At 44.1% G+C, this 23,699-nt stretch overlaps 2 protein-coding genes across 2 annotated transcripts in view; one reads left to right on the forward strand and one right to left on the reverse strand.

The window, feature by feature from the left end:
* terb1 (telomere repeat binding bouquet formation protein 1) overlaps window positions 1-3,584 on the reverse strand; it is a 34,363-nt gene extending 30,779 nt beyond the window's left edge. Inside the window, exons 1-6 of the mRNA XM_063197066.1 lie at window positions 3,227-3,584; window positions 2,884-2,995; window positions 2,687-2,797; window positions 2,333-2,461; window positions 2,016-2,144; window positions 1,726-1,786 (exon numbers count right to left, since the gene is read on the reverse strand). Of these exons, the coding sequence (XP_063053136.1) occupies window positions 1,726-1,786; window positions 2,016-2,144; window positions 2,333-2,461; window positions 2,687-2,797; window positions 2,884-2,893 (440 nt within the window). The 5' untranslated portion in view covers window positions 2,894-2,995; window positions 3,227-3,584. The remainder of the gene's footprint in view (window positions 1-1,725; window positions 1,787-2,015; window positions 2,145-2,332; window positions 2,462-2,686; window positions 2,798-2,883; window positions 2,996-3,226) is intronic.
* Window positions 3,585-4,509: 925 nt separating this feature from the next.
* On the forward strand, window positions 4,510-17,584 carry pdp2 (putative pyruvate dehydrogenase phosphatase isoenzyme 2). The gene is made up of 5 exons (XM_063197069.1): window positions 4,510-4,563; window positions 6,261-6,285; window positions 6,933-7,927; window positions 11,836-12,279; window positions 14,555-17,584. Exons 3-5 carry the CDS (start codon window positions 6,989-6,991, stop codon window positions 14,858-14,860), a joined length of 1,689 nt encoding a protein of 562 aa, XP_063053139.1. The 5' UTR covers window positions 4,510-4,563; window positions 6,261-6,285; window positions 6,933-6,988; the 3' UTR covers window positions 14,861-17,584.
* Window positions 17,585-23,699: the final 6,115 nt, after the last annotated feature.

The raw sequence follows: 23,699 nt of genomic DNA on the forward strand, positions 1-23,699 counted from the left end.
TGAAGTATCCGTGTTATTGTTTCTGCGCTGGTAAAAGCAGAAATGTCTAGTTGCCAAGGTCAAATTGAACAGGGAAAAAGTCCACCTTGACTTCTTTGATTACAAGCACGAAGAACGTGCTTCAATTGTACAGCATTGCCAGCGCATTGTTTCTCTCCAATCCCTCTCTTTCTCTCCCCCCCCCCCCTCCCTCTCCATGCTAGCCTCTCTCCCTCTCTTTCTCGAAAGTGAGGTAGGCCTAAGTGTGCGGTAGTAGTTTTTTCTCTTGTGCATTTATTTTTAGGTTATCAAATTGTCTTGATGTCAATGTCATGTGAATTTAAAGCGGAAAGGAAACGTCTTGCAATGCGTTGTCATACTCCTAATGCGGCCCAAAAACCTACCGCATCTTCTTCCACCTAGCCTGATTATCATCGACTTTCACATCTCTTCGAGACTGGCTGAAGCTGTTGCATCACTAGGAGGGCACGGCCTGGCTATCTTCCACCGGCATGCCCATCACAACCAGTGGCCAAAGTCAGACTAGGTTAGACTTTTTAACTAAAGCTAAACAGACACTGAATTGTTATTGATATGTAGTAGACTAAATGAAAGCTGTTTTTTCTGTAGGCTAAATAGGCTACAACAGAGTAACAGGCTGGCTGCAATAGAGTCTACAATAGCCTACATGATGGGTAGGCTATATTGGTGCATAAAGCAATCAGTTTGACAAATATAATGTCATTGAATGCAGATTTCCTCATATCACCATGCTCATATATTCTTGAAAAACGAAATGTGTTACTCAAGGCATTTTTCTATATAAGGCACAGATATTTTAACACACCCTCGTTTTTTCTTAAAAACCTGAATTCACAGTTGCACTGCAAAACAAAATCATAAGTCACACATGAAATTGAGCGTGGACATAATTTACCAAATATTTATGCGCGACAAAAATGGAGACACTTCTGGTTACATTCGGGACAATACAAAGTGGAATTTGGGACCATTGCGGGACACAAAGGAAAAAAGTTAATTTCGAGCCCTGCGCATAACCTCCTTGGCGTAGGTAATGAACAACATGATCAAAACATCAAGGCCTCACAGACTATAATAATAATGTAGCCCCTTAATGCACACCGTAGCTCCAGTGGCACTCGGTAATTGTCATTGAAAAGTTGACTACCATAGTACTACAATGCTATGACGTACACACAGGGCCTTTAATGTAATGCACTCGTAATGCACTACGACTTCTGGGAACCGCAAATTTATAACGGTGTGTCTTAATGGGCAAATGGCCATCACTATGGAAGCACTGTACTCCCCGCGACCTCCACCACCACCACAACCCTCACTCCCTTTCTCCCACACTTCTTCTATTTCCTTTATGTATCATTCTTATTACCTCTGCCGAGGAGTTTATGTGATCAAGTTATTGTGTACGTTTATCGCACCCCTACTTTGAGTTTAGGTTTTTTTCTCTTTTGTTGTCTAAAAAATGTTTGCAAAGTGGAACCAGAACAAATCAGAGGTGATGTATGTAATTGTGAACAAGACTAGAAAGTACCGTAATAGTAATAAATTAATTGTAAGTAATAAAGCAATAAAAACAAAACTTCACAGACAACGAGATTTCACACAATTCCATGACATTACTACAGATCTAAGAATTGCTGAAAAATCTGTGACAGTCGCAGAGATTGTCCATATTATGATATGATCCCACAAGTAAGGATATACCTGAACAACTCTAGGAGCATGTATATGCAGTCTGAGGTGTGTGCAAACTCCTGTCCCATCCCTGAAACACACACACATGCCGATCAATATACTCTGAGGAATGACTCCTCCACTGAAAACACTTTCGAGTAACAGCATGAACATACAGTACAGTACGCATAAGTACAAGTTAAGTAAAAGTGCTGGATGAGTGTGAATGCAAATGTAATGCAAAGTAATGCAATTTAATGTTAATGCAAAGTTAATGTGAAGTTGTGTGAGTGCTTTTGTGGAACACTATGCGCCCTTACGATTATTGGAGACAAGTGCCGACACCATGTAGACTGCCACTCTCTTCTGTGTCAGGGGCACCTCTGGCACAAGACTCCTCATTAGATCTAAAAAGGTCTCCTTCTGACACAGATCCCGCTTACAGTTGACTAGACACACACACACACACACACACACACACACACACACACACACACACACACACACACACACACACACACACAACACATGAACCTGTGTGTTTAAATAAACTTGGGGACAATATAGCAATTGTGTAATTTAAGATGTTACAATACAATGACCTCCACGAAACAGTCCAAAAACAAGTTTGCCTTACCATTAGACTCAGCCAAGCCACCGAGAATGAAGAGAGCGGTCTGTCTGACCTGAGGATGGGGGCTTGACCTGGACAGGCTATGCACAAACGTCATCCCTCCCAAAGTCTGGAAAAACTCCACATATTCACCTGAGAACATAATTACCGACAACATTTAACACACATCAAAACAAGTATGACAGAGACAGGGCTGTTATTGAAATACATAACATTCCACTGTAAATATTGCCTTTTTAATAGTATACTTTAAGGAGGAGTTTAATACAATATGGTCCATAGAATACACTCCCAGGTCAGTGTAATGTCATTATTACTTCACAGAAGATGGCAAGAGCATAGAGAGAGTAGGCCTACCACTCTGTTGACAAATTGCTGAAATTGTGAGAAGAGCTTGTTTCTGGGAGTCTGGGCACTTCATTTGGCATTTCAAGCACTCCAGCAACAAACTCAAATCAGTCTTCGTCGCTGTATAAGAACAAGAGGGAATATTTAGCTGACAAATAACGGGTGAATTCAATCTACTTTATACCAATACAAACTGTTTGCTTTACCGTTTTGCATCTTGGCGTTGGGTAAACACACACATCAGTTTGGTGTCCTTGAGGAGAGCTGTGGGCTAGGTAAGGATCTATCATCTGTCATCATGGAATCACAAATGTCTACCTTGAAAGGACATGAACAGTAGATTTGCTAAACATGGAGTATACATATTTGTATTTATTTACAGTCACATACATTTGACTACATTAACAATATTTACTTCACGTCTGGCTAAGACGGCTAAGCTAGAATTGAACGCTAACCTTGACGTTTGCTGGTAAATATTAGAGAGAATCATCTTAAACTCATATAATAATATAAAGTGGCCATAAATAACCAAGTAATGTAACATACCATCGGCTTCTCTGCAGACAAATGGGTCGTCAGGTTTTCACCTTACCTCAGCAATCACTGCTCATCACAGTGCTAAGAATGTCTTTCAAATAACGTTTATGCTAGTTCTGCTTGAATATTAGCTTGGTTATATCCGGTTATATCCCTGACAAGCGTTCGTTAGAAATTAATCGAGATACATCGAGTTTCTATTCAGGATGTTTGCCAAATATGTTATTATCACTGCACATTTCACCCCGAATGTGACAGCTGAGCGCGTGCTCGCTGGAGACTGCAAGAGAAGGGAGCCGCGGCGGTGGCTCACTGTCACGCGCTTGGTGGATTTTGGTCATGATGAAGATGACAGATTTCTAACAGGAATAGTCAGATTTGCACACGTTAAAATATCATAAACGTTTTGAAATGCAAATTCTACTTCTGCTATAAAACAATGTTGTTTTCCTAACTTTGTCGAACATTGAGTACATCCAGATATCAGACAGTATGAAAAACACAAATATTTTTTGTACTAGGTTACTTTGTGCAGGCAGTGGCTTCGGCTATGTGGAACAGCTGCGTCTGGTCAGCTAATAAGCAACAGCCACCTTCACCAATCGAAAACCAGTATAGAGCTCTTCAGCGTTGACGTCAACTTGTATGCGGCGTTTGGACTACCGGTTCCATGGCGATTTTTTTACATTGCAAAACGCCATAGAGATTCAGGTTTGGCAAAAATATAAGTTGCACGGCAACAACGAACATTAGCGTGTCCCCGCATCCCTTTCTCATTAGTGGAACGGATCGTATCATCATGTTGGTGTATTCACATGTTAAATCATGACGATTATAATTCAATATTGCTAACCCCTTTCTGATCATTAAAACTTCCGAACTACATACTTTCCTTTGGTTGCCATGGGTACAACCTTCCGCACGTACATGCCGTTAGATACAGGCGCCGCTTCTGTAGTCGCCAAAAGCTTCCGGGTTTAGCATATGGACGCAACATCGTATTTATGTCGAAGTTTGACACAAAATGATCAACCATGTCATACCTACAGCCTATTTTTAACACCCTCGACAGTTTGCGGGGGTTCGCTAAGCGCGTGCTTGCACTCGGAGCTTATTTGAAATGTACCCCTATTCATTCCCAATGGAGGCCGGAAGCCGATAGGAACCGGGACGTCGTTAAATGCTAACATGAAAGACTACAATCTACTACATGCTTCCGCTTCCGCTGAAGAACTCTATACGGCTCTGTTCATCTCCCTCGTCACTGAAGGGGTTAATTTCATGACGTAAAAGGAAAAGACAGGAAGTAGACGTTGGAAAGCTGACACCGGCTGTTTCCCCGTGTGGTGGTTGTAGCAACCCAATGTAAGTAGGCGGCTGGATGTGAGTGCCCGGATATCCGCCCGAGTATTTGCATGCATTTGCATTCATTTCCACCATCAGGAATGCTTTGCGGTACCACAGCTACCCTATGTGAGTCGCGCTGTGTCGCCTGACTGTCCCTTCTATAATATGACTGTAGCCTACCGTAACAACTCGGCCTCGGTCCCCGCGGCAAATATCCACCACACCACCACGGGTCCTCTGGTGTTGTGACCGTTTTAGGATCTTTTTTTCATATCCAATACTTGCACATTAAGAGTGACAATTCCATCATGGATGTTTAAACGATATGTGCGAATGCAGTCATGTTGAATTTAGGGTGGCCAAACCATGCCATGTCATGAAGAACGTGCATCACATTATTTAAACAGCTCCTGTAAACGGTTATCCTGAGTGCCCGTGTCTTTTTGGAGATCGGAGGATTGATTAGCAATGGGAGAGAAATTAGTTGTGCGTGCGCACACGTCTGCACAATAGGCTGTCCACCGGACACGAAGTTACTGGCTCCAATATTTCAGCGTCCCGCTTGATTCTGTACTGACACTTTTAAGTTTACGTAGCACAATCAAATGAATAGGCTATGTCTAAATTATAGGCTCTAGTCTCCAATGCGCCTAGTTTCACGTGTTCTTGGCATCAATCTGCACAATAGGCCTATGCGGCATAACTTTTCGAGGGCTACATTTAGACCGGGTAAAGTATCGAGCATGGTCTGTCCCTTCAATAATATTAAGAGTGTCCCGTAACAACTCGGTCTCGGCCCCCGCCGCAAGTATCCTCCACCACGAAGGTCCTCTGATGTTGTGACCGTTTTAGGATATTTTCATATAATACAGAAATAAGAGCGTGCGCGCGCGCCTCTGACTGTATCTAGACACGGAGGGAGAATGGCTCCAATATTTATATTCAGCGCCCAGTTTAATTCTGCACTGGCACTTTTAAATGTTATGCCCAGATATTCTTTTAACTTGTTGGATATCCTGATATTATGTTTCACTAATGTAAGGAGTAAAACTCAGAAACTTCCCGGGTGCTAGCTACATTTAGACTGGGTAAACTCGTGACTTTAATGCCTTCCGAAACGGGCTATTCCAGTGTCTATTTTAGACTATAGCCTAGCCTTGTGCAAAACTTTTTATTTAACATTGCAAATGGGCAGGATGATTTGCTTAGACACGCACGTGCTTCAGAGCAGCTAGAACTGTGCAAGGTGACTGCTGCAGTTTTCAGCTCAGTCCTCCTGGATAATAAACACAAAATAATGCCGACGAGAAAGTAACGCCGTTATCTTTTGATGAATTCCCTTTGGGTGCCCGGTTGAGACAGTTTAATTTTCACACCCAAATCAATTCGGTTTTAAGTTATAATTTCATTGTATACTTTTTTATTATTATTTTGATGTCACAGGGTCTATTCCTTTGATTGGGAGATCAAGGAACTTTCTGGTGTCGCCGAAACGGCGATGTGCGGTGGGCTCTTTACGCACGGCACCTATGTCCCTCCTTCAGTCAGACTCAAATCGGACCGAAATCAAGTAGCTGAGGTTAAACTGTCGTAAATACACGACCGAACGCGAGTAGCTGAGGTAAAATAGACGTAAATACTCGGGCGGATATCCGGGCACTCACATCCAGCCGCCTACTTACATTGGGTTGCTACAGTGGTGTTTGACAGCACTTTGACAGGTACTCTTTCAATGAACGAACCGTTATAACTGACTTCAATCAACATAGTAATCGTCCATGACTTCTGTACTTTATGAGAACTGTATGTACATTTGCTTGTCTGACTGCGTAACGCTTAGCTTGTGGTTGCTAACCAATGCTAGCTTGTTCACTTACCGGTAATTTACAAGTGAAAGTTACTATTCTTGTCTGTCTGTGCAGTGTGCATATATATTTCGTGCTATGTATTTCAGCGTTATGCAAGCATTAGGCTAGTGATGACCTGGTTAAAACAACCTTTAGCGCAACGTTTTGACAATTATCTACGAGACAGCGTATTGGCTATGTAAGGACTTATATAGCATTGCGCAGTTTTGGACAAAATCCAATTTAACCCGTAGTTTCCCCTTTCTATTGAGAAATGTTGGGGATTTGAAGGTCTTGGACAGCCTTGTTTAAATAGCTTAATTGCGCTATGCAGTGTGGTAGCATTTGATTTCATTTCAAATAGAAAATCATGTCTTAATCAAGCCACATACAGTCTGCTTGCAGACAGTCTAGGTAAGTAAGTTAGGTCCACTGTGTGCATGCATACACATGTTACTGCGTTTGCTTATGCTGTTTTACAACAATGTAATTTGTTTAGCTGTGTTTCCCATTTCCTGTAGATGTTGCTGGTGTTTGAACTGTGAACCCTTTGGACTCCTGTGTTTCTGTGGATGGGATGTCGAGGTGTGTGTGCGCACGTGTCCTCTCCCAGGTGCGCAGCTGCAGCACGTTGGTTCTGTCCAGATCCATCAGTCAGGCCTCTCATCATTGTAGGCCCCTGTCCCACCACCGCTCCAGCCATTCCTCTTCCAGCAGCACACCCCTCTCTTCCTCCTGGTCCCGCAGGCTCGGGCAGCAGCCAGCGCGCCCTCTCTCCTCCCACACGCACGGCGGCTCGGACGTGAACGATGACGAGGACGAGGACGACGTCACCTCCTCCCAGCACGACCTGAGCTTCCAGGTGGGCCGCCTGCAGATGGACAATGTGCTGCGCGCCAACGAGCAGTCGGTGCGCCTGCCCGAGTTCGACGGCCGCGGCGGCCCAAGCCCCGTGCTCAAGTTCGAGAGCAACCAGCTGGGCGCCAACGTGCCCCTGGAGGACCGCCGCTGCGCCGCCACCTGCCTGCGCACGCGCGGCATGCTCTTCGGCGTCTTCGACGGCCACGGCGGGCACGCCTGCGCCCAGGCTGTCAGCGAGAGGCTGCCCTACTACGTGGCCACGGCCATGATGAGCCAGGCGGCCCTGGAGGACTTGGAGGAGGCCATGGAGACCGGCCGTCCTACGCCGCCCCTCCTGCAGTGGTACAAACACCGCAACGACTACAACTACCGCGACTCGGCCGAGCTCTACGTGCAACACCTGCGCGTCTTCTGGCAGGAGATGCTGGCCGGGGAGGAGCACGGCGAGGGCATGAGCCCGGCGGACGCCATGGCCTTCGCCTTCCAGCGCCTGGACGCCGACCTCTCGCTGGAGGCCCAGGTGCCACTGGCCAACGAGCTGATGCGTAGCACCGCCGTCCAGGCCGCCTTCGCCGGCAGCACGGCCTGCCTGGCCCACGTCACCTCCGAGGGCGTGCTCGTGGCCAACGCTGGCGACTGTCGTGCCGTTTTAGGGGTGAGTAAAGGGGTTAGGGGTGAGTGATGTTTCCTATGAAGAAGTGACATTAGTCCCAGTTTCACACTAGCCTGGTTTTACCACACCACGTTAAATACTTCGTAATTCCTTTTTGGTCTGGATCCTCGATACCCTGGAGCGCCTGGGTCGGAGGAGTGAGCACAGCTCTGAGTGGACCAATCCCTGATAGTTGACGTTCATGACGTATGTTGTTATAAGTGTGTTCGCTTATTGCCCGGCCGTCTGTTGGACGACTAAACCCTCCCCAGAGAATCGTAATCAGACCATTTGTGGATTACGAAGTAATTCAAAATGAATGGTCTGGCCTGTCAGGCTAGTTTCACACAGGAAGCCACACTATAGGCCAAATTAAAGATGGCAGGAGTTCTTCAAGGGAATTGTCACGTCTATGATGTGAAGGTGGTGCCTCTTGCTCTAGGGAAATGTCCATAATGTAAGTAAGACTAACCTCAATGAAAGTCACGCATAGCCAGCCCATTTCAGTAATTAATTACACTTTAGTCTAGCAGAAGCAGCTTCCAGCCAGCAATTTCATTTGTCAAATAAAGAGACAATGGAGATAATTTCAGGGTTCCCACGTGTCCTGGAATTTCTGGAATATCATGGAATTTCTTAAAAGTTTTTCCAGTCATGGAATTTTACCATTTTGCATGCAAAGTCATGGGATTTTCTGAACAGTTGTGTAAAAACAAAACTCTTTTGCTTGGTATATAACACTGTTTCTTACTGGTTATACTACAACGCTTCGCCAACATTCTACAATGCAGTGAGCCCACTGAAGTCTAGCGGTGGCTCGGCGTCTGCTCTAGGGGTGAAGATAATCTTCAGTTTTCACATTTTTAAAAACGTTTTAATGTTATTTCTTTTTATGGATTGGTCATGGAAATTCAGTTTTTTGGGTCTGGAAAGTCATGGAAAATTTGGAACATGGAATTTTATATCTGAATTAGAGTGGGAACCCTGGAATTATTGTAGAGATTTTGTGATTGGGTTTGACTCTGAGAACATTGGCTTGTCTTTAACCACAGCTCAGCAGTGCACTCTAGATGACTCTATATCGGCTGACTAAAAGAGATTTGAGGTACTTATCTACCAGCAATTAAGGCCTCATAACCTTGTATTAAGGGAGCCTTGTGTTAAAGTTTAGGAGAATGTTTACGTAGCCTCTTACTGCAGATGGGGTCGCCGGTGGGCCTATTCACTATTTACTGAAATTACTCAACTACATCATAACAACATTGCTATGACTGTACCAAGAGCCTTAAAGCGATGGTTCGGAGTAGAATCACCCTAATGCCATTTGAACCGTGACACCCATCCACCTTTACACCCGAAGTGTTTTCTGCCGCAGGCTTACATCAACAGAGTTGCCGTGTTATTCGATGTTTATTCCGGTTAGCTTGACTCAAGCGCATATGGATACTGGGCACCGTCTCCAAACTTTCCCCACAAAAATAACATGTCATGACACCAAACTTCTGCAGTAGCACAAATATGGTCTGTACTCACGAAACGAAGCATTTGGAAGTTTGGAAATAGTCCAGGAGTTTATTATTATCAACACAAGCCGAATAGCTTCTCTGCTGCTAAAGCTGCGCCAACGTTACTTCCGTCATCTAAGACAAGCATGTAAGAGTCCTAAACGAAGCTCATAATATGCACAATGAAAAGTGAATTCAGCATCAGTATTGATAACGAAAATCCTTGTCTAATTGATAGTAGGTAAGATTTGAAATATCTTTTAAGTATTGCCTTGAAAATATAAGCCTTAATCACAATTCAATGAAAACTTTTTTAACACTCTCGTCTGGAAGTTTGTTGAAGACTTTTACGGGCTTGTCTCATATGACGGAAGTAACGTTGGCACAGCTTTAGCAGCAGAGAAGCTATTCAGCTTGTGTTGATAATACTAAACTCCTGGACTATTTCCAAACTTCCAAATGCTTCGTTTCGTGAGTACAGACCATATTTGTGCTACTGCAGAAGTTTGGTGTAATGACATGTTATTTTTGTGGGGAAAGTTTGGAGACGGTGCCCAGTATCCATATGCGCTTGAGTCAAGCTAACCGGAATAAACATCGAATAACACGGCAACTCTGTTGATGTAAGTCTGCGGCAGAAAACACTTCGGGTGTAAAGGTGGATGGGTGTCACGGTTCAAATGGCATTAGGGCGATTCTACTCCGAACCATCGCTTTAAGTAACAAATTAAGAAATGGTCATTACAATTTTGGTGACAGTGAGGTTATAACATTGGCTCTGCGCAAAGGGGTTAAGTACCTGCTGATGAAGAGCAGTATGTCACCCTGTTCAACAGTATGACATTGTATTGCCTTGCGTAATCTTGTGAACCTGTCACTTTGGGTTTGGACAGGTTGGATAGGGTGTTGTGTGTGTCAGTTGAGCAATACATAAGCAATACATTCCTAATTTACAAGGTGTTGTTGGGAATGATACTGAGCTGATATTAGGGCTTTTTTTGCCTTTATTTGATTGGACAGTTGGAGATGGTGACAGGAAGCGAGTGGGGAGAGAGAGATGAGGGAGGATCAGCAAATGACCCGGAATCGAACCCGGGTCGCCGGCGTACAGTAGTAGCACGGGCCCTACTGTTAGTCTCTTTTTATCTGACTTAAGACTTGGTGATGTGGCATTGGCTGAACACTACAGTGATGTCCTGTTCCTGTGCTGTTATCTGAACACATGCTGATTGACTGGCAGACGGTCAGCAGATGGTTCACTCCGATGGAACGGAGTGCACAGTTTTAACTCACTGTAACCACCACTATCTTTTGCTACTTTGCTCAATACCACCAGTGTGTACTACTTTGGCTTCCTCTGTTCCATCAGTGTACAGTATGTGTGTCTTTTTTTTTGGGGGGGGGGAGGGGGAGGGGTTTCAAGTTTTTTTTTATTGTTTTATTATCGAGACAGGACAGTGGAGGAGAGACAGTAATTCAGTTGGGAGGGAGAGATGGGGAAGGGTCGGTAAAGGACCCGGGCTGGGATTCGAACCTGTGTCAGCCACATAGTAGACGAGTGCTCTACCATTAGTGCCACCATAGGCCCTAGGGCCAGCATGTGTGGGTTTAAGTGATCTGGGTGTGTTAGGGGACTCAGGGACTCAAGTATTTGGAGGACAGCAAATTCAGCAAAATGTTCACAGAGACGGAGAGAGTAGGGGTGCGTTCCAATATGCGACCTTACGTCCTCCACTTGTGCTTGTGGTCTCATACCAGGAAGTAATATGTCATGATGACATCTCTGACAATAGCATTATATTTCGATATCTCGCAAAAGCTCAATTGTAAAGTCATTTCCTCATTTGCAAACTGGATGATGAATGAAGAATAGTCCCCCAAAAATTGTTGTTGCTAGGCTGACGGCGGGGAAACTTTATTGTTTTCTTCACGGAGGAGGGGCCAAAAGGCAGGGCAAGGCCACAAGCACAAGTGGAGGACGCAAGGTAGCATATTGAATACACCCTAGGAGAGAAACTGGGCATGCATGCGTACAAGTGAGAGTAAGGGAGAAACGTGTAAAAGAGAGATATTCTCCGCACCTGCACTTCACAATCTGGTGCGTCATGGGAAAGGATTTGTAGGCTAGTTGCAGGGAAAGAAGGGAGTCACCGGAGCATCTTCAGATGTGGAAGTTTAATTGTTTTATTGGGCAAGTGCCAAGACTGAGTCACTTGCCCAATAAAACAATTAAACGTCGACATCTCAAGATGTTCCGGTGACTCCCTTCTTTCCCTGCATCTAGAGAAACATGTGTCCCTGGCCTCTGTTGAACTGTGTGTGTGTGCGTGTGTGTGTCTGTGTTGGTCTGTGTGTATCTGTGTCTGTGCGTGTGCGTGTGTGTATCTGTCTTTCCTCGTGTTGCAGGTGCAGGAGGAGGACGGCAGCTGGAGTGCGGTGCCCCTGTCACGTGACCACACAGCTCTCAACCCAGACGAGCTGGCGCGCGTGCGCTCGCAGCACCCCGCCTCGGAGCGCGACACGGTGGTGGCCGACGAACGCCTGCTGGGCATGCTCATGCCCCTGCGCGCCTTCGGCGACGTGCGCTTCAAGTGGAGCACGGAGCTGCAGCGCAGCGTCCTGGAGAGCGGCGCCTCCTGCTGCGAGCTGGAGGAACTGCACCTCTTCCAGTACTCGCCGCCGCACTACCTCACGCCGCCTTACCTGGACGCGGCGCCCGAGCTGGCCTTCCACCGGCTGCGGCCGCAGGACCGCTTCCTGATCCTGGCGTCGGACGGGCTGTGGGACGAGCTGGGCAGCGAGGAGGCGGTGCGACTGGTGGGGCAGCACATGACGGGCGTGCACCTGCAGGTAGGGATGCACCGATACTAGGGGTGGGCGATATGACGATATTATCGTGAATCGTGATATCCAGTACAAGATCGTCTCAAATCTGCCAAAGTGAAGAAATCGTATAGATCGTCTTGCAGTGAGGATGTTAAAGCGATGGTTCGGAGTAGAATCACCCTAATGCCATTTGAACCGTGACACCCATCCACCTTTACACCCGAAGTGTTTTCTGCCGCAGACTTACATCAACAGAGTTGCCGTGTTATTCGATGTTTATTCCGGTTAGCTTGACTCAAGCGCATATGGATACTGGGCACCGTCTCCAAACTTTCCCCACAAAAATAACATGTCATTACACCAAACTTCTGCAGTAGCACAAATATGGTCTGTACTCACGAAACGAAGCATTTGGAAGTTTGGAAATAGTCCAGGAGTTTAGTATTATCAACACAAGCTGAATAGCTTCTCTGCTGCTAAAGCTGTGCCAACGTTACTTCCGTCATATGAGACAAGCCCGTAAAAGTCTTCAACAAACTTCCAGACGAGAGTGTTAAAAAAGTTTTCACTGAATTGTGATTAAGGCTTATATTTTCAAGGAAATACTTAAAAGATATTTCAAATCTTACCTACTATCAATTAGACAATGATTTTCGTTATCAATACTGATGCTGAATTCACTTTTCATTGTGCATATTATGAGCTTCGTTGAGGACTCTTACATGCTTGTCTTAGATGACGGAAGTAACGTTGGCGCAGCTTTAGCAGCAGAGAAGCTATTCGGCTTGTGTTGATAATAATAAACTCCTGGACTATTTCCAAACTTCCAAATGCTTCGTTTCGTGAGTACAGACCATATTTGTGCTACTGCAGAAGTTTGGTGTCATGACATCAGAGGTGGAACGTAACTAAGTATTTTTACTTCGTTACTGTACTTAAGTAGTTTTTTCTGGAATTTGTACTTACTTGAGTAAAAATAAAAATGCAGACTTTTACTTTTACTCAAGTACATTTTTTGACAATTACTTGTACTTTCTACTCCTTACATTTCTAGGAGAAGACTTTGTTACTAGTTACATTTATCCTAGGTTTTCCTGTTGTGTTTCGTGGATATTTCAGTAGCCTCAGCTGCGGGCAGGGAGGTGGGACCAAGCCCCTCTTCCAAATTGACACCCAGATAGAAAATATACTTTTAAAAACATTAACAGGACTCCATAGTCATGTTCAAATGGAACCGAAAACCGTTGCAGACAATTTTTCCTATTGTATCAAGTAGGTAGACATGGAGAAAGACAGCCAGTGCGCGTGTAGGCCTACTTGTACTTTTGTACTGAAAAGTACATTTAAAAGTTAGTACTTAGGACTTTTACTTAAGTACGTTTTTGGTAAACAACTTTTACTTTCACTTGAGTAATTTTTTCGCAGGGTACTTCTACTTTTACTTAAGTACACAACTTCAGTACTTCTTCCACCTCTGCATGACATGTTATTTTTGTGGGGAAAGTTTGGAGACGGTGCCCAGTATCCATATGCGCTTGAGTCAAGCTAACCGGAATAAACATCGAATAACACGGCAACTCTGTTGATGTAAGCCTGCGGCAGAAAACACTTCGGGTGTTAAGGTGGATGGGTGTCACGGTTCAAATGGCATTAGGGTGATTCTACTCCGAACCATCGCTTTAAGTATCAATATCAAAGGGATGTTTACTTACTTGTGTTGTTGTCTTTTGTTGTGCACTTTATGAGAGTGTCATCAGTGTGTTAACATTTTATTAACTGCAAATTGAAAATTGCAAGCATATCAAAATAGATTTTTGTTTTTATTTTTTGGATAGAAGATTATGATAAAAAAAATTGAAATCGAGATTTCATGTTAAAAAATCATGATATGACATTTTTGCCATATGGCCCACCCCTAACCGATACACATTTTTTTTACTTCCGATCCGATATCTACATTTGGATATCTGCCGATACCAATACTACTCCGATCTGATACCAAAACCACATATACTGTATGCATGGGTTTCAACTTGAGGTAGGACCAAGTCAACTATTTGTTCAGAAAAGGAAGTCGGAAGAACAGGAAACCCATTGATAAGTAAAAAGTAACAAGTAATAAAAATAAATAACAATCCCATCCTAAAAAACAATATGCAAGTGTTTTTCAAATTAACATTACGCCTGGCTCAATGTCAGTGTCGGAAACTTTGGGAAAATTCAGTTACAATCCGATCTCTGAACTATGCTCATATCTGAACCCAATACTGATATACCGATATCCCATCCCTACCCGCAGGAGCCACTGTCGGCCCGCCACCGGCAGCTGAGCCTGGGCCAGATGCAGCAGCTGCTGCTGAGGAGGCGAGCCCGTGCCGCGCCCGCTGCCCTGCTGGACCCCAACGCAGCCACCCACCTGATCCGCCACGCGCTGGGCACCAACGACTACGGCGAGCTGGACGGCGAGAAGCTGGCCGCTATGCTGGCGCTGCCCGACGACCTGGCGCGCATGTACCGCGACGACATCACCGTCACCGTGGTCTACTTCAACTCAGACCTGCACAAGCATCACCAGGACGGCGGACCTGGACCATCGCGTCAATAACAACAACCCCCTCGCACACGTTTACACCCACACACATGCAGTACATGCACACACATGCTCACCTGTACAGGTGATGCCTCTCTTGCCACTGCTGGTGCTGCCTAATGATTTGACATGTCTAACCTGGACAAACGTGTCAATGGCTCTACATGAATCCCAGTATATACACACACACACACACACACACACACACACCTGTACACATTGGGTGACACCTCTCTGACCTCCGCTGTTGCTGCCTGATAACTTGACATGTCCAACCTGCACAAATGCCACGACGTCACCATGACATCATCACACCCATAAAGCCGCTCACACACGCACACAAGCCAGCACAGTTGTCACGCCAATAGCCCACTTCACATGCGCACAGCAGCCTGCACAAACGCACATGCCGCACACGCACACTCACAGAGACAGTCTAGGGGGCTCCTCCTCTCTGACCTTTGTTATGTCAGACTGTAAATGTATAAGGGTCCTCAACAGCAGCCCCACCCAGTCAGGAAGATTGTAAACTGTTACTGTACACTGCCACAGCTAGAACAGTGCGCCAAGAGATAGACACAGGGCTCTAAATGAACTTCTTTCACCACCTGCCAAAATGGCTGGTAGATGTTAATTTTACCAGCCAAACATGCACTCACTAATGGGTCAAAGTAAGTTGGTCTTTTCTACCAGCCAAACTGACATTTCACCAGCATTTGGCCGGTGTTCATTTACAGCCCTGTATAGACATATAATTTATCACACACACTTGGAGCCCTGTATCGTGTCTACTGTACGTAAGTCTATCTCAAAACATGAGTAAGTCATCCCAGATCTGTGGGTAAGCTTCTTTATTATTGTATTTTGCTGTCACAAACACTGTAGGCCGTGAGCACAGATGCAGATTGAGTCGCTTAGTCACTGGGTATGTTTACACAGGATAAGAGGTAACTCTGTTAATACTGTGGCGGGTATTAGACCTTTATTACATGACATTACATTACATTACGCTGTTATCCAAAGCGACTTACCGTTAGTATTTTCAGGGTATTGGTTACAGTCCCTTGAGCAGTGTGGGGTTAGGTGCCTTGCTCAAGGGCACCTCAGCCCGTGGATGGAGGTATAGGGAGAGGTCAGGTGGGATTCGAACCTACAACCCCCATATTGAAAGACCAATTCCCTAACCAATAGGCCATGGCTGCCACCTGGTTAAAGGGGTATGCCACTATTTTGGGGTTTAATATAGTTAAAATCATTGGCCAGGGTTTATAAAGGTGGTAAAGTGTCTTATTTTTCATGTAAGCCGTTGTCTTGCTTTAAGAAAAGTTAAAAGAGGGAGCATGTTGCCAGAGATTCTTTAAGTATAGAGATATGCCAACATAATAGGTTTCCATGGGCACCTAACATGACCAGATTTCAGTCCGCCTAAAGGGGCGTGTCATAATGCTCCTAGCATTGAATAGAACAGTCCTCAGGTCTGCCTAGGTCTGCCTAAAGGGGGATTTCCCCCCAATAATAGAACCCGGAAACAATGGGCCAATGGAACACCTCTCTCTGATGTCGCTAAGCTAGTGAAAGTTAAAGGTGGGGTTGCAGGTTAACCATTTTAAGAAAATGTACTACTGTATTATGACATCACGTTGGGGGTTCCGTAGGCTCATAGGAGTCTATGTAGAACCTTATGGCTCATTCAAAAAGTCGAGAATCCCAAGAAAGCCGACCTAAAACCTCGGGAAAGTGGGCGTGAAGATTTGGTGACGCAATGTCAGATCGATAATTATCGAGGTTGATCTCTGGCGGAAGTATAGAACAACGAGTTCCCGAACTTATGTTTTGTATGACGACACACGGATCATCAGCATGGCGCCCATGCATGGAACTAGCATGTAAACAGTATCATAAATGCTAAAATATCATCTTGTAATCACTATCAACAACACCAGTTGATGTCATCCAATTGCAGATGTACATATGTCAGTAATGCTGGTCTCTGACTGTTTGATTTAGCCTACTTAAGCTAAAATGATATGTCGTGGGTGTGGAGGCTCAAGTGGAGATGAAAAAAAGAAAAGAGAACCAAAACAAAACACGCTTGATTCCCGATTGTTCCGGGATCAGTGGCGTTCATGCGCCAAAGTCCAGAATTCGGTTGTCACATAAGCAGTGTCGTCAGCTGTCTCGAGAGGTCCCTAGATCGTGAAGGCACCATTAGAATCCTGGGGGAGTTCCCCCAACGTGATGTCATACCTGCAACCCCACCTTTAATGGATCCGTGTAGCATGCTACATGCTACAGTGATCCATTGACTTTCACTAGCTTAGCTACATACTCCCTCTTTTAAGTAAGGGTTAACGTTCGGCGAGAAGGTCGCTACCGTGGAATAGCAGCACGACAAAGAGAATCTTTAGACCCCGACGCGGAGCGGAGGGGTCTTGTTCTCTCTGAAGTGCTGCTATTCCACAAAGCGACCGACTCGCCGAAAGTTAACCCGCTTATTATATGGATATTCTTAAATGATTCACACATGGCGGGGACATTTCTTTAGGCCTATGTAATGTTAAGATTGTTGCTGCGCAAAACAAAACAGTGCCGTTGTGGAACACCGCTAGGCAACAGCTAGGTAGCCAGGACAACAGGTGTTGTCTATCACAGCAGCTGATTAGAGTCTTGTTGAAAAGTCGCTTTAGCAGTGAAAAGTCTTGTTGCCATTGACAGCGGTCTGTTATAGACGAACCCGTCCGTTATCGAAAATTATTATATGGTTGTGACGTCATCTGTCGAATGCTCCATTCATTTCAACGGGGCTCCCCAACGTTCGGACGTCTGTTATTTTTCGATAACGGACGGGTTGGTCTATAACAGACCGCTGTCAATAGCAACAAGACTTTTCACTGCTAAAGCGACTTTTCAACAAGACTCTAATCAGCTGCTGTGATAGACAGCACCCGTTGTCCTGGCTACCGCTGTCAATGGCAACAAGACGTTCACTGCTAAAGCCACTGGCTTGTATACAAGTCAGTGGCTAAAGCGAATGTTTCATATCACTCCGCAGGGGGTCCGGTCTTTTGTCACTCTAAATCAGCTGCTGTGATAGACAACACCTGTTGTCCTGGCTAGCCTACCTAGCTGTTGCCTAGCGGTGTTCCACAACGGCACTGTTTTGTTTTGCGCAGCAACAATCTTAACATTAAATAGGTCTAAAGAAATGTCCCCGCATGTGTGAATCATTTAAGTATATCCATATAATAAGCGGGTTAACTTTCGGCGAGTCGGTCGCTTTGTGGAATAGCAGCACTTCAGAGAGAACAAGACCCCTCCGCTCCGCGTCGGGGTCTAAAGATTCTCTCTGTCGTGCTGCTATTCCACGGTAGCGACCTTCTCGCCGAACGTTAACCCTTACATAACAGACGTGCGAACGTTGGGGAGCCCCATTGAAATGAATGGAGCATTCGACCGATGACGTCACACCATATAATAACTTGTCTTAAAGCAAGACAACGCTTAACATGAAAAATAAGACACTTTACCACCTTTATAAACCCCAGCCAACGATTTTAACTGTATTAAGCCCCAAAATAGTGGCATACCCCTTTAAGCAAAATACATGGCTCTTCTACAGGGATATTCACTAGCCTGCCCTGGTTCCAGACCCTCTCGTAAGCCCAGGCTAGATATTCAGTACTAGTTTCAGTTAACTCAAGGTTAATTACTGCATCACCTCCTTGGAGAACACCCCCCCCCCTCCATATCCACACATTCAGGACAATTGCCACACTGTGAATGAATGTGCAGAGATCTGGGGTGCATTTCTCAAAAGTGTAGTTGCTAGCTACTATAGTTAGCAACTTTAGTAGTTGTCAATGGAAAATTGCATTGCAACTTACAAAGCAGCTAACATAGTAAGGTTTCAAGAAATGCACCCCTGGGTTGTTGGCAAGTAACCTCCACAGGTGGGTGAGGGTGTGGCGAATGAGAACCTATGAGATTGTGACGCATGGCAAAAGCCTTGTGATTATTATACGTTGATTTTGATGCTGGTTACTGCAGTCTTATTTATTTACATTCAGAATTCTCTCGTTTGTATACTTGTTTCTCTTACTTCATACATTCTTCAGGCTCTGCTATCATAAATATTTCATTATGTATCTTTTAGTGTGTTTTAGTGCTCTTATCTGCAAAAAAAAACATTTGGAAGAATACATTACTTGTTAGCGACTTGTCAAGCTCCGATATCTCTGATTAGATATCTCACAAAATGCACCCTCCAGTGTACCCCTTCCTGTGCACAGCTTTCAATACACCCCCTTACTACCATAGACCTGTATGGATATAGACACTGCCTCTAGTCAAAGATGGTGTGCAAAGGTCACCGTCATGATTATATTACTCCCCTCAAGTGCACCCCCTACTTCTGCGCTCCCCACCCCATCCCACCCAGTCTCTAATCATAGACATGTATACATACAGTAATATAGCTGTTCTACAGTTCAAAGATAAATGTCTAATTCTCCCTTGAACTCTGGTACAGTTCCATCACATGCAGGAACAGCCTGCAGTGAAACTACAAGGGCTTACAAGACTGAACAGCACTCAACAGCATTCTCTACACACTGTTAGACACGCAGCATGCCATCACAGGTACACCACTTCACACGTGGAACCAGTCGAACTGGATAACATGGGTTCTTTCTAATATGCGGACTCCCATCCTCCCTTGCTCACTTGCCTCCTTGCGGCCTCGTGATGACGTCACCAGAGATTCTTTAAATATATAGAGATAAGCCATCGTAATAGGTTGCTATGGGCACCTAATGTGACCAGGTTCCGGTCTGCCTAAAGGGACGTGTCATAATACTCCTAGCATTGAATAGAACAGTCCTTAGGTCTGCTTAGGTCTGTCTAAAGGGGGATTTCACCCACCTCCCCCTTGCAATAATAGAACCCGGAAACAATGGGCCAATGGAACCTCTCTCTCTCTACTCTCTCTGACGTCACTGACAACAGAATTGTATTTCAATATCTCGCAAAAGGCCAATTCTAATGTAATTTTCCCAAAGTTATTGTGGCTAGGCTGACACCGGGAAAACTTGAGTTAATTGTTTTCTCCACTGAGGAGGAGCGTCAGCGAAACGCGAGGCCACAAGCACAGGCCGAGGACGAGTCTGCATATTGGAATGCACCTCTGTCAGTGCAGTGTAACATCATAATGTGCAGCGTGTTGGACCATATCATGCAGTATATCAATATGCAAACTGCTGTTTACAAGTTCATGTCTGTCACTGCCTTTTTGTCTGTGAGAGAACTGATGGACAATAAACATTTGTTACATACTCTACCTCTTGTGTTTTTAAATCCATTTGTGGGACATTGTGTGTCTACACTCACCGGCCACTTAATTAAGTACACCTTGCTAATACCAGGTTAGACCCCCTTATGTCTTCACAACTGCCTAACCCATTTTAGTCTAAGCCCTTTTTGGGAAAAGGTGCCCTCTGCCTATTAAAACCTAAATATCTCAGCCTCCAAAGCACATAAAAACATGAAATAAGTTGCATTTAAAAGCTAGAACCTTCATTTTGCACTAGAATGTGTTCATTCAGCTATAACATACCCATAGGCCTATTGTAAATAAAACGGCTCAAATCTCAAGAACCTTAATGGAGCGTACATGTCACTCCAGGACACAATGGGTTAACTGCCTGCAACAATCCTCCGGTAGGCTGTGGCATTGCAACTGGTAGGCTTCTAAGGGGCCCAAAGTGTGCCCCACACTATTACACCAACAGACTGAACACTGCTAAGTTTTTAGTGAAAAGAAAGCCGCTTCCTAGAATTATTTGAATCTACATTAATCATGTCACCAAACAACTTCCTGTAGGCCTACCCCAGTTGTCACAACCAGAGAATCTAACTGGATTCCATGGCTCTGCCCAAATGCATTGAGCTGCCGCCATGTGAATGGCTGATGGGAAATGAGCGGTTGGACAGCTGTGTCTAAAGAAGTGGCCGGTGAGGGAGTGTAGAAAGTGTTGTCCAGGGAGGGACCACTGTTGATCTGCGAAAGAGCTGGTGGTCCAAGACAAACACAATATAGGCTAAATTTGTTACAATATTGGAAGGCTAACCACCCAGGTGAAAAAGTGGTTCAATTTAGTACAATAAAAGTATGACTGAAGTGTACTTAGCATGTTAAAAGCGCACTCACACTTTTTTTGCCAAGAAAAAGTATGTTTACAATATGCTTATTTAAAGTGTACTTAAAATTAGATGTAATTAAGTTGCTCTCAAAGAAAGTACACTTTGCGAACCATACATAAAGTGCACTTAGAAGATGTTTGGCTAAAGTGTATTTAGAGGAATATACTAATAGTGTTCTAATAGTGAACTTACTAAAAGTGTATTTTAAAATAACATATTGCAATTGCACTTTTTTAAGTGCACTTTGATTATACTTCACCCAAGTGACTTCGAAGTGTGATTTTCTATAGTGCGCTTTAAAGTAAATCACTTTAACATATTGGAAGTATACTTTTTCTAAGTGCACCATGATTGTGCTTCATCCAAATATATTCAAAGTGTGCTTACACAAAGTGCATTTACCCATCATGCATCATCATGCATGTACCATCATGCAATGCACTTCTTGGAGCTAAATTTCTCAAACAGAAATCCATTTACCTCTAAGGAATATCTTTGGTTTGCATGAAAATATTACTCATTGTTATATTCTGCATTTATTGTAGGAGTTTTAACATTTTAAAGTGGTACACAAAAAAATGGCCATGTTCCCACCGTCATTATGATGGTCACGTATATGTTCTGGTATATATAGACTCACACTTCCCATGATATCATGGTGAGAGGTAAGTTAGAACTGCTTTTTCAAACAAAGAATCAAGGGTCACCATTCGTGATCAATTCAAGTGATCAACTACAGGAAGGTGGAACAAGAATGATATAAAGTGAAATGTGTACCTGAAATCTCTGTAACAATGCAATGATTGTAAATGTCAGTCGTGCTAGGCATGCATACTGTACCACTACTGTGACATGTGGCTGTGTGTAATGTAGAAGCTCAGGGAACCAGCATGGATTGTAGTATTACATTTATATTATTCGTTGTACTTGGGAGTGTACTGTAAATATACTTCAAGCATACCTGTTATATATTTACAATACTTAAAATGATATACTTTTTACATACTTAAAATGTTCCAATTTAGTCCAAAGAAGCATGAAGTTAATATACTTTTATTGTACTTCTAGTAACAATAAAATGTTATAGAAGTGAACTCAAACACACTATTAATGCCATACGAATGCATGAAAAGCGTGTTTGGAGCATACTTTCAAAAGTATGCTTGTAGTGCACTTAAAGGGACAGTTTGGTCAATTTCAACATGCAGTTGTATTGCTCACGCTACCCTTGACTTGTCAGTACCTGGTGATGCCACATTTTTCGGCTCAGCCCTTTCCGAGATATGAGCAATTCTAATGGGGGCAGCGTTTGTTTACATTTTTAAAAAATGAAACATAGGCCAACTCCAAATATTTTCCCAAAAGGTATTGCTGTTTGCTAGTTGTCTGCTGATGTTTTATAACCTTTTGGATGTTTTTGGGAATAAATAAAAATGTTTTTTTGAAATGTAAACAAAGAGCTGCCCCCATTACAATGACCAGGATCTCGGAAACGGCTGAAGAAGAAGAAAAAAAAAATCTCAGGCACTGACAAGTCCAGGGTAGTGTGAGCATTACAACTGCATGTTGAAATTGACCAAACTGTCCCTTTAAAGTTGTCCAAAAGCGGTGCCAATTTAGCATCCTCAGTGTGCTGCAAGTGTGCTGAAGTACTGCTTTAGTAGTGCTTCAGCGCACTAATAGTGCAATGAAGCGCACTTTAAATCGCAGAAAATAGTACACTTTGTACTAAGTACGGTCAAAAAAAGTACACTTTAAGTATATGGGTTTTTCACCTGGTCATAGATAAACTTAACCTATAATCAATACAGGTATGGTCAGAACTCTATATACGGCTCTGAGTATGGTGTCCTGAATTTGCAGCTTCTGTACTTGTAGTGTACTTATAGTGAGTAAGCCCATCAATGCCCTGGGAAACTTTTTTTGACAAAGTAGTTCTCTTGGTCTGGAAAAAAGAGGAACACTGATTATTGTGCCAATATCATGCAAACTGTCAAATAATCCTGAATGTGTGGGTCACTGTCAGTGTACTGTATGACCTGTTTCTTTAGTTGACAACCAGCCAGATCAGAACAGTAAACACAACTGATGTCTGGGCTGAACTATGAATGTTTGCGTTCATATGTGCACGGTTCATGCACGTACTGCGACGTACAGTATATGTGTGCGTCTGCTTTGGAATTAAAAACGATTAGAATTGGTCTACTCTAATCTAATAGAATTGGTTTTCCCCAAACTTTTCTGTCTTGTATACCCCCGAACCCACGAGTACCCCCTCACTCATGCTCTTTGTATCTTCCTCTATCACAAGGTCACTATATTTCATACATTTGTTAGGCCTGTTAATATTTTCCACACACCCCCTGAAGTGTGCTCGCATACCCCTAGTGGTCCACGTACCCCTGGTTGGGAATCACTGGTCTTATGTGCATCTGCAGGTTTTCATTTGTGATTGTCAGCTGCTTCATTGCCATGGACACACAGGGCTGTGTGTGTTTGATTTCAAGGACATAGCAGGATTTGTGTCTGAGAGGGTGTGCCCAATTGAGAAAGGTGTGTCGGATCAAGTCTCACACTGCCATTGAGACTTGTGTGTGTGTGTGTGTGTGTGTGTGTGTTTGTGTGTGTGTGCGTATGTGACAAGTGTGCATATATG

This window comes from Engraulis encrasicolus, chromosome 4 (assembly GCF_034702125.1).
Source record: "Engraulis encrasicolus isolate BLACKSEA-1 chromosome 4, IST_EnEncr_1.0, whole genome shotgun sequence".
Lineage (NCBI taxonomy): Eukaryota > Metazoa > Chordata > Actinopteri > Clupeiformes > Engraulidae > Engraulis > Engraulis encrasicolus.

What these genes read in the sequence shown, in the direction of transcription:
- pdp2 (XM_063197069.1), top strand. Translation starts at nt 6,989, where the DNA reads ATGTCGAGGTGTGTGTGCGCACGTGTCCTCTCCCAGGTGCGCAGCTGC. An exon ending in ACTGTCGTGCCGTTTTAGGG is followed by an intron (nt 7,928 to 11,835) that starts GTGAGTAAAGGG and finishes CTCGTGTTGCAG; the next exon opens with GTGCAGGAGGAGGACGGCAG. An exon ending in TGACGGGCGTGCACCTGCAG is followed by an intron (nt 12,280 to 14,554) that starts GTAGGGATGCAC and finishes CCCTACCCGCAG; the next exon opens with GAGCCACTGTCGGCCCGCCA.